Consider the following 20,335-nt stretch of genomic DNA (forward strand, 5'->3'; position numbering starts at 1 on the left):
TTTCTCCAAAAACGAGGAGCGCCTACCTAGTTACTGGCCGGTGAGGGCAATCCATTGAGCCATGCCTTCCAACAAAAGAAAAGAAAAAACACAACTTTGCACCTGTCAGACGTCAGCGTGAGCTCCATGATAGCTTTTGCTGCCTCAGAGTAATTGCAATGTGATCCCATTGAGGGTTATGACCCAAAGTTTGAGAAGCCGGTTATGGAGGAAGTTCAGCAAAGGTTCATTGGGATGAGGGGAATGTCCTATGAGGCAAGATTGAGTTGACAAGGCCTATATTCCCTAGAATTTAGAGGAATGAGTGATAATCTAATTGAAACAGATAAAAGGAATTTGACAAAATAAAGGCCAGGCAGATAATTCCTCTAGCAGGGAGTCTGGAATACAGGTCATAGTCTTAGGGGTGGCGGGTTCCCCAGTGATGGCACAGGCGAGCACACAAAATGCTGTAGACTTCAGTGAGACTAGAAGATCCCACCAGAGGGCAATGGTGAGCCATTTCCATCATGAAAAACATAGGAAAATTTGCCCTTAGAATAAGGAAGTAAGCCATTTCAAACTGTTATCAGGAAAAAATAATCACTGTAAAGGTTATGAATCTTTGGAATTCTGTACCACAGAGAATTGTGGATATCCAGTTGTTGAATATATTCAAGACAGAGAATGATAGACTTTTGATTACTGAAAGGACATGGGGCTAGCTGAGGTTGTAGAAAAACCATGATCCTGTTGATTGACAGAGCAGATTCAAATAGCCAAATCGTATAATCCTGATCATACTTATTATGTTCTTGCAGCCTGGTTTTCAAATAGGTGATATTGGGTGGACTTCACACCTCCCAAACCTACCTCCAGTTAAACTCCCTCTATAATGTCCAGGCAACATGATTATGGATAAAAGATTTATTTCAGCATGGACACTAAGAGCTCTCTTTAAATGATCTTTTCCAGATGATTCAACAGTCTTGAAAGAATTGACTTTGGAGTATGCGGATAGTAGAGTAAAGAATATAGATTCTACAGTGTCATTATTACAGGATCTGGTCAAACTATCTGAGAGTGGTGCAAACCAGGAGAGAGCTAATCTGTTTCAAAAATTTGTTGTTGAATTGAGGAGAATGGAGAAAGATACTTTCGAAACTGCTTTACCTAAATTCATTGAAGTGGAAGCATCCAGGTAATCAAGATAATTTGGTATTTCTTTCACTGTACATATCCATAAAATGAGCATAAAATAGTGGATGCTAAAAGAACAATTTTATTACTAGCAACTTTCTGTTTATAATGTAAATCATGGTTCAAATAATGAGTCCATTAAGGAATTATTAATAATTCTTAATGCTAACCAATGCTGTTTTCCTTTCAACATAACCCATTAACGTCATTGCTCCCAACCTGCGTTGGTATTATCAGGACATACTTTGATGCATTTCACAAGACAGAAATAGGGTAGAAGCAAATAAGAAATGCTATAATGTGACGGACTGCTGTTTGAATGTCTTTGCACCGGTCGAAGCAACCGTCCCATGGCTTTCTGTTGGGCTGCCAAGCACCCACCTGAGTCAGATGGTAGGCTCATTTAACAGGCAAATTTAGCTCTTAACCCTTATAAAGAGCAGTATTGTGTAGAGGGCACACCATACATGTTCTGCATAATGCCAGCTGACAGAACAGCCAACCTAGTATTGTATTTTCTTAGTATTGGAATTCATAAGAGTGCTACACCGGGTGGCACAGTGGTTGGTATTGCTACGTCACAGCACCAAGTTTGATTCCAGCCTTAGGTGACTGTGTAGGGGTTGCACGTTTTCCCCATGTCTGTGTGGATTTCCTCCGGGTGCTTTGTTTTCTTCCCACAGTCTAAAGATGTGGAGGTTAGGTGGATTAGCCAAACTAAATTGCGCTTTAGTGTCTAAAGATGTCTAGGTTAGGGGAATCAGTAAGGTAAATGCGTGGGGTTAAGGAGTTAGGGTGGGGGGGTGGTGGGTCTGAGAAAGAGCTCTGTTGGAGAGCTGGTGCTGAGATGATGGGCGAAATGGCCTCCTTCTGCATGTAGGGATTCCATGATTCTAAATATCACACCATTACTTCTCACTGATCCACACATTGCCCAAACTAGTGAACATATAGCAGAAAATATCCTTAAATTTAACTGATGTACAGAAAGTGAAATAAATACTAGGAAATAAATTGGAATTTAAAAGAATTGATGAAAGATCATTAAAGACATACCAAAAAGTAAAAGCATATCTTAATTTTCACACTTTTCCTGAGGGTTATGAAATTCCACACTTTGAAAATCATTTTTTCAGGGTGAGCGGAACTTTTCCACAGTGGTTATCACTTACCGGAGCATTTAAAGCCCACTAACTGCTGAATGCACTAACTTTCTCAGCCACCCATAAGGGGGAACTGGTGGACAAGTTTATAGCAAGTTCAGGCATTTCAGTGCCAACACACTTGGTGAAGGTGAATGCTGCTACAACACATCCTGTGGAGTAGCTGGACAAGAACTTAGGATTTCTGTGCTTAACTACAGATGTTAGAAGTTGCTGTTTGATTTACCCCGAAATAATCATCAGCACTGATAACCTATAACAGGGGAGATTAGAAGGACAAGCTGTTGTTTAGTTCTGAGATTAAAGATGTATGTTCATTATTATCATTGCCTGCTAATTTTGGTATATAATACTCACCTGAGTTTCTTTACTTAAACTCCCTTTTGTCATTTTAAAAGACTCATTACTGTTCAAGCACTTCTCCAGTGTGGTACTCCAGAGTGCTTTGGAGTGATCTTGAAAATTTTACAAAGTGAACGAGTCCATCCGTTGGTGGTAGATGCAGTTACCTATGCCGTAGGACTTATGGCTTCACCATCTGCAAGTTTGATTCAGGAAACCCTTGTTCAGGCAAAGCTTCGGCATACACGGGGTATCTTTTACGCCCTGAGCCACACAATAAGAAAGTAAGTGCAATTGTTAATAAAAGCACCTCTCATACATGTGACAAGTTTTGCAGAAATAGAATTGTAATATTGGCTTCAAATGTCAAATAAGCTGAGGATTTTTATGAGACTGTGTCAAACCTTTAAAAAAAAGTTTTGAATGACTTGTCTTTCCCTTTATTTCCTTACTTAGACTGATATCTACATAGCTAGTTCTGCTTTGTTTCAGTGAGTGGTTTGTATGGGATGCAAACCTTGCTAGCTATTCCCAATGTGTCTCTGTAAATAATTAACAAGAACTCATCAGGAGTCGTACTGATCCTAAAAGATTTCTGAGGGGAAGAACTAGTACTACTCTGCAGTGCTCCATTTAATGGAAAATCAAATAAATGGCTCCAATTTTCTCAAACAGAGAAGTTTGAATGTAGGGTCCTATTTTACCATTTTGATCCTAATTGCTGGGTGGACTTGAAACTGGGAGTGTTTCAGATCCAACTTTTAGACCTGTTCTCCGGCACCTCCATACATACTCTGTCTGAAAATAATCAGCAATTTTGAATCGCTGAATGTACCAGACACAATGCAGTGATATAAATAATATTGGAGTGCATCATCATTACGCTTGGGCATTAAATTCCACCCATGGTCTTGCAAAACTGATAGTTTCCATTTCCCAAGTAATTAAAATTTAACCAAACAATTTCATACATCTTGTATTTATTCAAATATTTTGACATCCATCTTTTACTGTATAAATTAATGGAAATGACAAATTTGGTGGATTACCTTACACAAAGTCCGGGTTGTAAAATAATTTCAACAAGGTATAAAATGAAACTTGGAATGAAAACTAAAACGTAAGAAATCTAATTTACCAATCACAAGGAGGATATTGTAAATGAATAAATGATTATGGCCGCACATATTTAAAGCTCAAATTATACACAAACCATTCACGATTACTTGGGAAGCAAAGGAAGCTTAAGAAAAAGGAGGTGGAGCAAGGCACTTGGCCCTTTGAGCTTCTTCAACCAGTCAACAAGATCATGGCATTCTTTCTACCCTGGCTCCAACTTCTTACACTATCCCAATATCCCCTAAATCCTTTAGTAGCCAAAAACATCTTTTGATCTCTGTTTGAATATACTAATTTTATAGTATCAATAATAGCAAAGTCATTTTAATGGTGAAACTGATTAAGTCATATTATAAATAACAAATTAATTGCAAAAACGTTATATTTTGGCTTATATTTTAATGTTAATTTCTAAATAGAAATAGCCATATTATGCTATGAAACTATATGGAAATATTTTGATGTGATGTGTCTTTATAAATATTATAAATAGTTTCACATTCCAACTGTTAATCCTTTAATAATCCTGTTAGGTTTTACGATGAAACCAAGGCTGTAGTTCCAGAACTAAAAGCTGTTGCTGATTACTTGATGTCCATAATTGGAAATGACTGCTCTGGTGATGAAGACAGTGTCTACCTGACTCTAAAGGTAATAGCATATGATTTTCTACCAATTGATTTCTTAACACTTTGAAATTAATTGAATATGGTAATAACTGTGATTTATGTTTTCATTTTGTAGGCACTGGGAAACATGGGACAGGCAATGGAGAACGCAATGCCTGAAATTAATGCAAAGCTAATAGCATGTATTAAGAATGATCAAGTCTCCCCCTCTGTTCAACAAGCTGCAATTCAAGCTCTGAGACAAATGACCTTGAACAATGAGGTAATGTCACTTTTGGAAAACATAAAGATGTTCATTTTTGCGGTTTTTATTGAGAAACATATTGAACAGGATACTACAAAGAAACAAGTGATTAATTGTGCTTAAATCACATCAATCCTGAACTTTACAAGTCTGTAAGTTTGAGAAGGAATGAGAGACAGAAGAAGAAAAGTCCAGTCATTTTGAGCACTTGGATATGAATAAGTACTTAGAATACCGCTTGCATTTCTATAAATATGCCATAGCAAGAATATTTTCAATTTTGTAATCTATTATTTGCAGTGATATTGGAGAAATCTAGGGCTAATAACTTCTGCTTCTTTTAGGAATGGGCATCAGACATTCCAGGAGTAGATAAGTCAGAAATTGGGATGGAATCCAACTCCAATAGGTTCCCAACCTGCTTAGCAGAAATGATACTACAGACCAGAGTACTGGAGATATGTATTCTGCCCTTGCCTCTTAGTCTTGAAGTTATGGGAATATAAACCTCAGAATGAGGCCAGGAACTGAAGCTCCTCAGGAAGTCAAAGCAGACCAATTAAGTCCCCATGTGACATTCCACCCACTGCAGTAATTGCTGATATGTAGACATGCAGTGAGGTTTATTACGAGGCAAAGTTTAAATTCAACAACACTCGATTCAAGTGGCACAGGATTGAGGGAATTTTATCATTGGCCTTTTTGCCAATATTTATGATTTTGTGCCACATTTGCAAGTTAACAACAATTTAATAATTATCTTGCTGTTTTGATTGTTCTGTTAAATAATGCAGCCTATTAATTCCTAAGTGATGCACATCCCACGTAAAGAATTACCCTCAGCCCCTACTCTGATCCTGTTGGGGTCAGGTGGATGATAAATGTGTGGTGAGTCCTTAGTTAATTCAGATCTGGAACAAGCTTGGAACTATCTGCCAAAACACTCATTGCACTGGAGAAGAGATTGTTGAGCATTCCATAAACAGAAAAGGTTGTACTCTTGGTGCGTATAATGAAGTAAAAAAAAAGCTTTTTTGAAAGGTCATTCTTTGATTCCTTATTGGAATTGGTGCACACGTGAAACCAGTAGGGAGAACGTCCTGTGTGGATTTAATTGGGAAGATAAAATTGAAGTTTGTACCAAATGTCTACTTACACCCCAATATTGTGCCAATTTTATTAACATACACCAGAATGACAAATCTGCTGGAGTGTTTTGAGGATGTTACTTGTAGCATAGATAAAGAGGAAACAATGGATATGGCGTATTTGGATCCTTGGAAGGTTTTCAAAAGGTCCAATGTAGGAGATGAGGAAACAAATCCAGAACACATAGGATTGGAAGTATACTGCTGTGGATTGGGAATTGATTAGCAGACATAAAACAAAGTAGGAATAAATGAGTCTTTTCCAGGTTGGCATGCTGTTACAAATGGGATTCCATAAGGATCAGGGCTTGGGACACAATTGCTCACAATCTATATTTGGGTGTAGGGGCCAAATGTAATATTTCCACATTTGCTGATAACACAAAACTAGGTCGAAATGTGGATTGTGAAGATGATGCAGGAGGTTTCAGAAAGATTTGGACAGCCTCAGTGAATGGGCAAGAACATGGCAGATGGAATGTAGTGTGAGTAAGTGTGAAGTCATCCACTTTGGTAGAAAATATAGAAAGGCAGGGTGTTTCAAAAATGGTGAGGGATTGTTAAATGTTGATGTCCAAAGGGATCTGAGCATTTTTGTTTATGAATCTCCAAAAGTTAACATGTAAAGGCAGCAAGGAGTTAGGAAGGCAAATGGTATGTTGGCCTTCATTGCAAGAGGATTTGAATACAGGACTAAAGATTTTTTGCTGCAGTTGTATAGATCCTTGGTGAGACTGCACCCAGAATACTGCACACAGTTTTGGTCTTCTTATCTGAGGGTGGATGTTATTTGCAACAGAAGTTCACCAAACAAATCTCTGGGGTGGTCGGATTGTTTTCTGAGAAAGAATTCAAGAAACTGGATCTGTATTCTGTAAGGTTTCAAAGAGTGAGAGCTGATCTCATTGAAACGTACACAATTATTACAGGACGTGGCAGGATAGACAGGATATGGATCAGATATTTCCCCTGGCTGGTATGTCAAAAAAACCAAGGGACGCAGTTTCAGAATAACAGAATAACATTTAAGGTTGAGATGAGAAGGAATTTCTTCACTCTGAGGGTGGTAAATCTTTGGAATTCTCTATCTCAGAGGGCTGTGGCAGTTCAGTAATTGAACATGTTGAAGGTGTAAATCAATAGATTTCTGGATCCTAATGGCATCAGGTGATATCAGGTTAGTGGAAAGAATTGGTAGTTGATCCACCTCAATTGGTTTTAATAGTGGAGCAGGCGCTGGGGGCCTGCTTCTGTCCCTATTTCCTATGGTCCCAATGTAATGGTATAAACAACAATAAGTCAACATAAGGCTGAAGCAAAGCACCAAATGCAAACCAAGTATTTTCTCTTTTAGTTTTACGATATTCCATCAGTTGTGTACAACTGGACATTGCATGTTTAAGAATCTGTAATCACGATGCTGTAAAACTACATTCAGAAAAATAGAAAATACTGTGCAGAAGAAACAACAGAAAAATGACAGGCAAGGATTTTCCAGTGGGACTCATTGTGGGGATACGGAGGGCAACCAAAAATCCATTGACTTTCATCAGGACGAGACAATCCCAGTGACAGTGGCGCCAGGAAATCCAACCCCTTATTTTCCTGATGCACCAAAATTTGCGTGATTTCCACAAATTTGTGTGTATGGCACTTTAACTTAGATCAGGGCCATAAGATGAGTTGAAATATGTTCAGGGAAGGGATCGAAACTCTGGTGAGAAAGAGCAAGAACATTTGGGTGGTTTCTCTATTTTTAATGTTGGGTATTTACTTTGTACCCCAATTATGCACAATCTTCTCCCTTTACTTACTCTTCCTCATCTGTGTCAGTCTTTGCATGGAAATATGATCTTGCCACACTTCTGGCTAAGTTATGGCAGTGGAGCAGGAATTCAAGCCACGGTTTTCATGGTCTTTCATGTCCTTTCATATTGTGCCTAAATGGCAGATCTTTCTTTGTGGGTGTAGACAGAGACTATAAATTTCCCGTCTCACCCATCGTATGAATTGTAGCAGGCGGGACAGAAAATTTGGCCGATCATTTGAAGGTCCATTGACCTCAAGTGGGAATTTCCGGTCTCGGGGCGAGCACAGCTGGAAAACCACTCCCATTGTGTGACAGCCTGCATAAAGCTGAACCAAATTCTTTCCAACTCAAAATTACGATATACATGTCTTTGACAACTCATACTACTTGATAGTGATCATAAGCCGATAGCCTGGCTTAATCAATCCTTCCTAACCTCGCGTATTAAGGCCTGTTGTTGTGCCCAGCTATTATACAAGCTGAGACTGCAGCTCACTCAGGGACTTGAATCTTGTACATTTTTCTGTTACTTATTGCTGTTGCATAGTTGCCGTCGCCACTGTCACCTTTGGAAAAGCTACTGAAGGATATTTTTATGTGCAGATCAAGCTGTTGCCATGTCAATAATTTTAATTCCAGCTTCGCAATGTGCTTCTCGAAGTATTCAAAGATTTGAAAGGACCTGTGCAAAAGAGACTCGGAGCCTATTTACTAGTCATGAAGGATCCATCATCAAACCATCTAAAAAAAATCATAAGACAACTACCAAAGATTGAAAGTATCCAAGTCCAAAGCTTTGTTTCTACACATCTTGCCAATATTCTCAAATCTGAGGATCCTAATGTCCAAGTGTAAGTAAACTACTATAGTGCAAATTTTAGTATGAATGTCCACATCCATGTTTGACTATAGAGATACTGGTGACTTGTAAAGGAACACTATGTCATTTCAGTTTCCATATTCATCCATATGGGGCAGAATTCTCCCAAAAATTTCTAAGGGGGCGATATCACTGGCTCTTTACGCTGGTTGGTTGCTGTAGCGAGCCAGTAAGATCTCGAGAGAGGCGAAAAACTTAGTTTGCACCCTGTTTCTCATCTCTTGCAATAGTATCAGCCCTGTTAAGGTGGTGTATTCCTGGGCACAACGGCTTTAAATATTTATAATTGAATTTAGATATTATTAGTGAGCCCGGGATGCAATGATCCGAGCTCCTTTGCCTTAACGACCTCAACAGTGGAGGCCCTCACCTGTGAGGATCAGCTATGGTCCCCCACCAAAGGAACAGATGTGGTGGCCTTGCCAGTGGGACTAGAAGCCATTGTGGCCTTCCAGGTGGTCAGGGGTGGACAGTGCTCCTTGGCGGGCACTGCCAGCCTCGGATCTTGGCAGTGTTGGCCTGGCACCCTGGTACTTCCACCAGGCACCCTGGGCAGCAATTGACTGGGGAATTGGAAACGGAGACAGCAATTAGCCAGGGTGGACAGAGGGGGATTGAATGGGGTGGTGATCTGCTGGCGGATGGCTGAACTGGGACTGTTATCAGCCAGGAGCATGGGCATCTTCCAATGTGCTATGTACTGTTGTACATGGTACAGTGGGAGATCAGGGCACATGTGAAATAGCATCCTCCAGTAGTCAACAACTAGCTTCCCAATGTGAATAGACTCTACCCACTCTCTCTACTGGCAAGAATTACACTTTGCCACATTGATTTTTCTAAGTGTCAAAAAAGATGGTTCTTCCTGTCATCAAAAAAATGGATCTGAAGCCCTCCCATTTTCGCACTCGTTCGGCACTTAAAATATTTTTGGTAAGGTCATCCCCTATATGTCATACCGACAAGAATAATGAAGTGATTCATGTCGGTCTCTCAGATGCACTCCCAACCGCAATCCTCTCACACTCAGTCACTTTTTGGTGAGTTGGGAACATTGCGCCCATAAGGAGGATAGACAGGGCTTCAGGGCGCCCTGATCTCATATTGTAATGAGAGATTCCCTCCCCCCACCCCACAGATATCAGGCTCCCGCTCAGTGGCATGTTCCACCACCTCGCCACCCTTCCCAAGCATGGATTGCTGGCATCGATGCCCTCCCTATGAGTCCCCCTGACATGCACCCCCCCCATCATGACCCCCAAGATGCCCCCCAATCGAGGACCTCTGGCATGAGCCCTGCCATCATAGCATCCACACTATGGCCCCCGTTCAAACCCCACCCCTTTGGCATTGCTCTGGGACAATGGTGACACTGAACTGGCACTACCGGGGTACCTGGTGGCCATTGTCAGGATGTCTGGTGGATATCCACCAGCAAGTGGGTACTACTCAATGGGCACCACCCAGCCATGCCCCACCTACGCAGGAGCTTCAGTGGCCTCTAAGACACCCCCAGCATGAACATCATGCCAGGTTTCCATTAGTCTCTCGCTATCTCACCACGCTTGAAGGCCGGGCTATGTATGTTTAAATGCTACTTTAGCTATGCTAATTGGCTTCAGGCCTTCTCTGGGTGCAATCCAGTTTGTGCCATTTGGCGGGGGCCAGGAGACTTGCGAATTGTCTGGGGCCGGTCATTAAACAGATTTTTAGGCCCACATGTCATTCTCCAGGATTGGTGCAATTTACTAACAATGCGATGAGGTTGGAGAATCGCCCCCATACAGTGAGCTTGCTGATAAGAATAAATATTTCTTTCCCTTGGCCTAATTAATAATTAGAACCTAGAATTGTTGCAATTCATGCATGTTTATCTATGTCAGTTGCATCGGTATTGCTAATCTTTTTGAAGAAACATCTGAATGTGGCAATAATAATCATATGTGGCACAGTCAAATTATTGTGTTTCTTTTTGCACAGACTTAAAGAAAAATTATTGGATGCTCTACAAGAAACTGATCTCCCTGAACCGTTGAAGTCTGGAAGAGTTTCTAGAAACTATAACGTGTACAAAAAAATTAACATTCCAGGAAAACAGGAGCCTCTGGCAGCCGGATTGAAAAGCAGTGTCATTTTTGAGCAAGAAGGATACTTGCCAAGATCAGTAATGCTGGAAACTACTTTAAATGTTTTTGGTCAATCCATGGATCTTTTTGAGGTAGGTACACATATGATGCAACCCAAACAGCCTCTAATTTAAATCAAATTAAATTCCCCTTAGACAAATGCCAGCAGATAGAGTCATAGAGGTTTCCAACATGGAAACAGGCCCTTTGGCATTGACACTCTTCCTATGAGACCCCTGCCTTACCCCTGACATGCGCGCCCCGCTGCCCGCCCCCCCCCGTCATGACCCAATGTGCCCCCCTATCGTGGACTTCTGACGTGATTCACCCCTGCATGATTACCCTCCCCCCCATCATAGCCCCCGCATCATGGCTCCCATTCAGGCTCCACCCGATTGGCACTGCTCTGACATCCAACTGGCACTACCGAGTGCCTGGTGGCCACTGTCGTTGTGTCCAGCAGCTGCCACCATTGTGCCCGATGGTTACCGTCAGTACTGACATTCAGTTTTTACCACTAAGTTAATCCCAATTTCTCACATTTGGTCCATATCCCTCTATACCCATCTTACCTATGTAACTGTCTAAATGCTTTTTAAAATACAAAATCGTACCCACCGCTATTACTGCCTCTGGCAGCTCGACCCAGACACGATGTCAGCTATGCATTCAAGAGTTTTCAAATTTAGAAAACTAGAAGATTTAAGATAGCTCTTCCCAATGGGTTAGTTGATCAATGTAATACACGTATGTGTAACTTAGCAATAAGCGAGACGGTCTCATGTTTCATGTCTGGTGTACATTGACGTTTGCTGATCGCAAGCAGAATGAAGGTAAGGTGGAAAAAAAAAAGTTAAGCTTCCTGCTCTGTTTGTCGACTAAGACCTTCCTCTTTGTAGTGGTTTGTGGAGAAGACTGAAGTCAGTTGAGATAATTAAATAACCAACTGGAATTCCTTGTCTAAACTCACACGTAAATATTGACATTTTTGTTGTAAACTCAGAGGCTTGCTGGTGCCAGTTTAACACAGTAGCTTTAATGTTAACCTAATCTCACGATAGGTTGAAGACAGTTCAGGATAAAGTGTAACCATAGCTAAAAATTTAAAAAAAGAAATCAACCAATGTGTCCCAACCCACCCCATTCTCACCTTGTACTATCTTTAAGTCAACAGATTGCCTGAGAGATTTGGAATGCTGGAGCTCTTCATTAATATATTTAATTCAGGCTCCCACAATGCAGTTGAGAGCCGGATAGACATACAGTAGTTACTGGCAAGGTTCCTCAGGGTTAGGGAATTCTGGCAGTGAAATGATAGTGAAAGTTGCAAGCTCCAGCAGGCTAATGGTTTTTAGAGCACCTCTTGTCAGCAGTGTTGCTCCTAGCCTCTCATTGAAGTCTTTGGCCATCTTTCTGTCAGTCACAGCCTCTCTTTGTTGCCATGGACCCTAACTTGTCATCCTACTCTTGCCCATCACTCACTGAATTCAGTGTTGATCTCATCCTCAACATCGCTTGGAGTTGACATTTGGCAGGAGTTTTGTACCTTATGCCTCTCCACCACACTGCCCATCCAAATGTTAGTAACTTGTATTTATATTGCACTATTAATTTAATAAAACATCCCAGGTATGTTGTAAAGCAAACTCTTGACATTATGCCATGCAAGACAATATTATATGGTGGATGCAAAAATTAGTCAAATTGGCAGCTTTTGGGGAGTGTCTTAAAGGATTAAAAGATGTAGGGAGGAGGAGAGGTTCTATGAATCTATGAGAGATTAAGGGAAGGGATTCTAGTGCTTAGCACCAAGACACCTGAAGGCATGGCAACACTGGTTGAACAATTTAATTTGGGGATGCACATGAAGCCAGAATTGGATACTTACAGATAATCTGCAGGGTTTAGAGTTGGCGGAGATGTGGTAAGAGTGAGACCATGGAGAGATTTGAAAACAGAAATGAGAAATATATAATTGGGGTTTTGCTTGAAAAATTGAAAATGCTTGATGCATTTTGGTGGACTAACAAAGTAAGGGAATACACAATAAACAGAAGGATGCTAGGAAGTATAAACGACCAGAGGGACCTTGGGGTATATGTCTGTATATCCTGAAGGCAGCAGAACAGGTAGATAACGTGGTTAAGAAGGCATATGGGATACTTTACTAGCCAAGGCATACAATATAAGAACAGGGAGGTTATGATAGACTGGATAAAATTCTCATTAGATCACAGCTAGAGTACTATGTTCAGTTCTGGTCACCACACTATAGGAAGGATGTGATTGCACTAAAGAGGATGCAGAGAAAATTCATCAAGATGATGCCTTGGAAGGAGTGTTTCAGCTATGAAGTGAGAGGCTAGTTTGGCTAGGGTTATTTTCCTTAGAGCAAAGAAGCCTCGGGGGATCTGATGGTGGTGCACAAAATTAGAAAGGCCTTTGACAGGGTAGGTAGGAAGGAATTTTTTACCATAGTAGACAGATTAATTTTCCTGCCCCTTATGTTAAATCTATGCCCCTTGATTATTAGAGAAGATTTGAGGAAAAACATTTTCACCCAGAGTGTAGTGGGAATCTGGAACTCACTGCCTGAAAGAGTCATCGAGGTGGGAACCTTCACAACACTCAAGAAGTGTTTAGATGAGCACTTGAAAAGTCATAGCATACAATATTACAGACCAAGTGCTGGAAAATTGGGATTAAAATAGATAGGGGCTTGATTGTCTCCTTTTGTACTGTGATTCTCTATGAGTCTAGGAGTCAATGTCAGTCAGCGAGCACTGAGATGGTGGGGGAGCAGGACTTGGTGTGAGTCTCAGCCTTCTTATGTATTGGAATGGGTGTCTCCCAAGATTTATTTATTAATGTCACAAGAAGGCTTACATTAACACTACAATGAAGTTACTGTGAAAATCCTCAAGTTGCCACACTTCCACTCCTGTTTGGGTGCACTAAGGGAGAATTTAGCATGGCTAACGCACCTAACCAGCACGTCCTTCAGACTGTGCGAAGAAACCGGAGCAAACCCACACAGACACAGGGAGAATGTGTGCCAACTCTGTATAGACATTGACCCAAGCCAGGAATTGAACCCAGGTCCCTGGCGCTGAGAGGCAGCAATGCTAACCATTGTGTCAGCATGTCTCCCAAAAGGATAGACAGTTACAAGTAGGAAGGGCAGAGAATGGAAAAATAGATAATGAACAACTAATGTGAATAAAAAAATTGGATTATATTAAAATTATCAATTATTATTGCTAATGTATAATTTTAAAGGAATTCATACAAAGTAAATATGATTATCTTTTTAAACAGCTTGGTCTGGATGGCAAAGGATTTGAGCCATCTCTGGAAGCAATGTTTGGACCAAATGGATTTTTTCCCGACAGTGCAATGAAGGCTTTATACTGGGTGAATGGCAAAGTTCCAGACAAGGTGTCAGAAGTGCTGACCAATTGGTTTGGAATCAATAGAAACGGTGAAGATTCAAAAGGAGTATGTATCTAAGATTTATCCTTGATTTGTTCCAGAATTTACTATTTAGAATACACTGTCACATATTTCTCTTGCTGTTCGCTAGAACCTAATGAAAAAGCTCACAGCCAATTTCCACAAAATGCTGAAGAAATTTGAAGAACAAACACCAGAAGCAGAAGCTTTCTTGAGAATATTTGGAAATGAACTGGGATATATCAAAGGCAGTGACTTCAAACTGCTGGGAGAAATGATGTCAAACGGATTTCATCTGTTCCGAAGCCTTCAATCGAAGGTACCATACATCAAATCACACAAGACACAGAATAGGATGTAAAGATGATCATTTGGTGAAAAAGAAAGATCCAAATTTTAAAATGAATTGGCTTTGTGACACTAATATATATTTGGTTGAGAAAAAAAATACCTCTGGCTGAAGTTGGTTAATTTGGATGTGTACTGTCATCAGTAAACACTACCTGCTGCTCCACGTAATATACTTTGTTGAAGATACAAAGGATAGTTCTTAATACTGTGAAACTTCCGTGATGTGCTAACTTCACTGTTAAAAGTAGAAAAGCTTGTCATGAAATAGACACAGGATTTTCTTTCCATTTTACTTTATTTAAAACCAGTCACATAACATTCATGACTTTATACTGTTTGATTATCCAATTTGTATTTTACTACATATTATTTTTTACATATGTAGCTCCTGCCAGCTTTGCAGAAAGGTATATATGGTGACGTATTTGCTCACTATATCTTCATGGACACCCAATTTAATCTCCCCACTGGAGCTGGTCTTCCTCTCAAGCTGTCTATGTCTGGAACTATAACACCTGGTGCCAAAGTAGGAGTGAAACTTACAGGAAAGAAGGTAATATTTAGTTAATCTTGCTCAAAATTAGCATTTGATTTTTTATGGAGGAAATCACAGAACATCTTTTCTCACACATCTTTTGACATTTTCAAATATTCAGGCTGGAACTTTCCAGCAATTCCCGCCAATGGGATCTTCTGGCCCTGCCAATAGTGACCCCCCACATTCCCTGGCAGTGAAGGATGCAAACAATTGGAAAACTCATTGACAGTGGCAGGAATGGAAGATCCTGCCATCAGTTAATGGGCTACTTCCACTGCCACAAAACACCCTGCTAGAAGGCGGGGGGTGGTGGGGGGAGGAACAGGGGAAGGAGAAAATACCATCCTTAGTTTTTTTCATACAAGAATATTTAAGAGCAGGAGAGATATCAATCATTTCTCCTGTATTTACATAGAGCTGGTAAATTAATCAGTTGTGAACTCCATTTATACATATAATCTAAAGAAATTGCGTTATTACAAAATTGAATAAAGTTAAAATTGGTTAATTAGAAATCATCATCAAATGTTTATACTGGGGACCGCTTTCTTGATTTTACATTTTGATATGTGTATTCATTTGCCAAGGCTCTCCATTAGAAGCATGACATCAAGAATTCTACCTACAAAGTAATTTATTAACAGTCTCATGGTGGGGAACTTGAATATTGTAGAAATGAGAGACATGTCGTTAAAGCTTTTTTTCTGACACTCATCAGGGAAAATACAAGAATACCAAATTTGAAATGCTTACAATTTATACTACAAATAAAAAGAGCACTGATTGGTAGTTGATTGGCTGAGACCTTGCCTTGGAGTAAGGTAATGGGAAAGATAAGTTTCTCAAGCTACTAGGTAATTCAAAAATGGTGCAAGATTTGAACATATTTCAATATCTTTTGTTTCCCAATGGTGAATTTATGTGTTTGAATGTGTGTTGTTTCTAACAAATGTAAATGAGCCATATTACAAGCTTAACTGATTATCATAAATTTGTTTGCTCATATTGAATTTCAATATATTTTTAAAATAATGCATATTTAATGAATCTTGGTATTAAATTTAAGCACCAGTGTGAGGTAAGCCAGGTATGAAGGCACTACACTCTATAGATTAGCTAATTGAATCCATCAGCATGCTCCTTCAGTTGCTCAAATTAGGCAGAATACAGATCACAATGAACTAGCACAAAGCCCAAAGCAAAATGCTACTATTAGGTGTGATGCCATGATTGGACAGCATTTGTTGAACAATCCTGAGTGCTCAGATAGCTACACACATAACCAATTTAGGATAATCAGTTGAGCTCTGACGATAGGTCATCCAGACTTGAAACACTATCGCTCTTTTCTCTCCATAGGTGCTGTCAGACTGGTTGAGATTTTCCAGCTTTTGCTTTGTTTTTGAGCACATAATGTGGCTTAGTTCACTTGCTAGAAGCAACATATATTCACATTCAGGGGCCCATACAATGCAAACAAAAGGAATATGTTCAAGCATTTTTTTGAATTTTGCAGGAACTTAGGAAGCATATAATCCCCTATTGATTTCTCCATAAGACCATAAGACACAGGAGCTGAATCAGGCCTCTTGGCCCATTGCCTCTGCTCTGCCATTCAATCATGGCTGATATTTTTCTCATCCTCATCCTCCTGCCTTCTCCCCATAACCTCTGATCTCCTTATTAATCAAGAACCTATCTAACTCTGTCTTAAAACACTTAAGGCTGTGGAGGCCAGGTCATTATGTGGCAGAGTTCCACAGATTCTCCACCCTCTGGCTGAAGAAATTGCTCCTCATTGTACATCTCCACAGCAACCATTGGCCAATCAATCAGCACCCTTTTCTCCAGAAAAGGTTACAAGTTTCAGCAGCAAGTCTTTTCAACGATATTGAAAATTGCTTATTGATCATCAATTTGGAAAATTAATTGTTAATGAAAACATATATTTCTTCTATTGCAGAATGAAGGTCTTATCAAACCAGTTGTTGCGATTGAATTAGTGACCCAGCTGGGAGTCAATGTACCCAATTTTATCAGAAATGGAATACAGATGAATCATAATTTGTATCATGAATCTGGTTTTGAAGCCCGGCTCAAGAAGAATAATAATCAGATAAAATTCAGCATTCCAGCACCCAAAGAATCAATCAAACTCTTAAGTTTTAGGTTAGTGTAAAATGAATCCTTCATTCTTTCAATTTTCATGGAAACAAAAGCATGGCCAATCTATGACAAGATATCTTTCTGCCCTTTTTGCAGCAATAAAGTGTCTCTGATATATGGTACAATAAATGAGATGCTCCCATCCATGATGACGAATGGAGAAAAATGGGGATCATGCAAACCATTGATTACAGGACTGGAAATTTGCAGTGGTTCCACATTCTCTGATTCAAGTTATCCAATGACAAAAGAAACAAGGTTAGTAATCTGTTCAAGAGTCATTTTTCATCACTGATTATGGACATGAATTGTAAAGATGTGGGCACAAATTCTAAAGTTGTCAACAGGTTTGCAGACCTCAAGAATGAAGGGCATATTGGAGATGAGATGATGTGAAGCCAAATTCTAAAAGCAGAATACTGATGATAATGGCTCTGAATGGCAGGGAACAATGTCAGCGCAGTATTCAGTTGGCATTAACCCCAAGAAATGAAGTAATGTGGTGGGGAACTTAGTGCAGCTAAATTTTGAGAAGCAAAAAAAGGGGATTTTAGATTAAATTAATTTGGAGCGAGAAGAGAAATTAGAGGCAGAAGGGGGAGGGGCTGATATCTCAATTTTAGATGTGGGATCGATTAGAGGGAAGCTTTTCCTTATTGGACAAGAAGCGAGTGAATCAATAGAAGCAGCTGAAAGTTGTTCTCTAACTTGGAGTTAACAAATTAGTGTGCTTTTTGCATTAGTTAGAGCTGAGCATGGAGAGGTCAAAGACAAAGGTTTAAGGAGGCTATTGTTTGGAGAGAAATGAAGTATGGAGTCCATCTAGTAATGTTCTAGAAAGAGCTTGCATTTTCCATATTAGATACAGTAAACAAGGATACTTGGTAATCATAACTGAAAAAGATGGAAAAATGAGTTTAACTTAGGTATTCTTGGACTAAACATCTGTCTTATAGTTGTATAATTGTTGTATCCTTAACACAAACTTTTGGGGGAAAAGTTATTTCTTCACAATATCAAATTTCCTTACACTTGCCCTAACATGATCATGTGACCAATTAGTTCCAACAAATTTCCACAGTGTCTTTATGCCTGAGCCATGAAGAAATATGTACGTATGTTGAATGGGCCAATAGAGTACTTGGTTTTCAACTGATTGTTTTTCAGCCAAAAGTGTTGTTTGAGAAGACACTAAGTGAATAAAGTAAATAGGAGATGAGAAAGTAAGTTATCTGTTCTGACTGAGGATGCAAGGCACTTATCCTAATTAAGTTCTGGTGGTGAAGGTATGGCTGAATCTCCATTCATGGTCACCCTACATCAATAAATGCATATCTGGTGAAACCACATGGCTGCCTTTGGAGGTTTTTCACATTCCACCTATATGTTAATGCACAGATACAAAGAAAAGTAACCAAAACAAGTAATGGATCGCTGGTCACTTTTGGAAGAGAAAAGTAAGGAAGCATCTTTCAAATGTACAAAGCCTTGGTTAGATCACATGCATCTTGTAACAGAAAATATATAATGGCTTTAGAGGTGTGGAACACGTATTTACTAGAATGATACTGTGGCATATAAGATTTAATTTCATAAATTTGGTTTGTACCACCTTGTGTTGTTAAAGGCTGTTCTAATCAAGGTATGAAAATATGGAGGGCTTTCATGGAGTGCAACATAGGAACAATTTTGTATGATGGGAAAGTCCAGAACAAAGGACCATAATCTTAAAATTAGAGTGAGAATAGCTTGGAGTGAAATCAGGAAGTAATTTAAACTTTGATGATTGTAATCTGAGATAATCAGATGTTTAATCAGTAAGGGAGTCAAGGGTTATGGGGATAAGGTAGGAAAGTGGAGTTCAGCATTATCATATCAGATCAGTCAGGATCTCATTGAATGGTGGGGCAGCCTTGATGGGCTGAATGACCTACTTCAGCTCCAACATCTTAAGAGCTTATAAAGAGTAGTGAACATCTGGAATTGTCTTACAGTTGCTGTGGATGCTGAGTGAATTAAAATTTTCTAGATTGAGATTTAACCATTTTTGTTCAATAAGAGTCAAAGGATATCGGTCACTAATGGGTAGGTAGAGTTGCATTATGGGAAAAACAAACTAATTGAATTGTGGAACTGACAGAGACAGCCGAATATCATACTATATTACTATCATCCTGTAAAATCTCAGGGGATTATGCCAACTAAGAACTAGGGGAACTTTACCAATGACATCCCCTCCAAGATCAATTATCTTGCTCCAAGAAGCTTGTCTGATCCTACGGGAACAGAAGTTTGAAAAAATAAAGTTTCTGATTGGACACTTGCTAAATCTTTTCTCTGTGCTATTGAAGTATCATGGTGCACTTCAACATTCTTCACTTTCAACAGTTCAACCCATGGTACAGGATTGGTACTTTTTCAGCAACTACTGAAGTGTCTTTGCAAGTGTGATTCACATGCCCTGACCAATTGCTGCAATTTTGGATGAAGTTTCAATCTTTCAGCATGGGTGGACAGGGGATACTGCTTCACCACCTTTAACAAATTTGCCATGTCATTTGTACAAACTCAGGGCAATTTGAGCAATCAATTAAACAATTTTCAAAAACTTTAAAGCACAGCCCCTGATATTTCAAGGCCCTTATATATCTACTGAATTGCTCCTAATGGCCAACTTAATTGCTTACTCAAAGAATTCCAGGAGATCTGTGAAGCACAAATTATTGCTTTTAAGTATTTTGTTCCAATTCCATATCATTATTGCACTCCAATGCATCATTTCTGGTTTTCACTACAATCTTATAATGCAGAAGGATGCTATGTTTATATCTACTCTTTGAGAGAGTTATTCAGATGGTGCCACTCTTACTTAGTTATTTCGAAAGTTAATATTGAATATACTTGAAATATTCTTGACTAATTTTCCTGCTGTGCATTCACAGATAATTTTTGGAAGGTTGTCATGCTGTGTGATAAGAGATGCAAACACATTTGTGTGTGTGTCCTATCCGATAATTTAGCAAATATATTCATACATTTATTTTAAGTCAGTTACCATCTTGGTTAAAGTACCAGAGGAAACATTAACATATTGCTATGTAATTAAGCAACATCATTTCACCTCAACACAATTAGAACACAATTAAACTGAGACCATAATCTAATCACTAAATCTTAAGATACTTTA

General features: G+C 39.4%; 1 protein-coding gene across 1 annotated transcript in view; it reads left to right on the forward strand.

Moving 5' to 3' along the window:
- Window positions 1-20,335, forward strand: part of apoba (apolipoprotein Ba) — a 70,053-nt gene that overhangs the window by 8,975 nt on the left and 40,743 nt on the right. Inside the window, exons 8-18 of the mRNA XM_080193420.1 lie at window positions 955-1,180; window positions 2,741-2,968; window positions 4,337-4,454; window positions 4,548-4,694; window positions 8,274-8,485; window positions 10,495-10,732; window positions 13,959-14,138; window positions 14,224-14,412; window positions 14,830-14,997; window positions 16,946-17,151; window positions 17,245-17,406. Of these exons, the coding sequence (XP_080049546.1) occupies window positions 955-1,180; window positions 2,741-2,968; window positions 4,337-4,454; window positions 4,548-4,694; window positions 8,274-8,485; window positions 10,495-10,732; window positions 13,959-14,138; window positions 14,224-14,412; window positions 14,830-14,997; window positions 16,946-17,151; window positions 17,245-17,406 (2,074 nt within the window). The remainder of the gene's footprint in view (window positions 1-954; window positions 1,181-2,740; window positions 2,969-4,336; window positions 4,455-4,547; window positions 4,695-8,273; window positions 8,486-10,494; window positions 10,733-13,958; window positions 14,139-14,223; window positions 14,413-14,829; window positions 14,998-16,945; window positions 17,152-17,244; window positions 17,407-20,335) is intronic.

The sequence above is a fragment of the Carcharhinus amblyrhynchos genome, chromosome 7 (assembly GCF_965287045.1).
Source record: "Carcharhinus amblyrhynchos chromosome 7, sCarAmb.v2.hapA, whole genome shotgun sequence".
In the NCBI taxonomy this organism is placed as follows: Eukaryota; Metazoa; Chordata; class Chondrichthyes; order Carcharhiniformes; family Carcharhinidae; genus Carcharhinus; species Carcharhinus amblyrhynchos.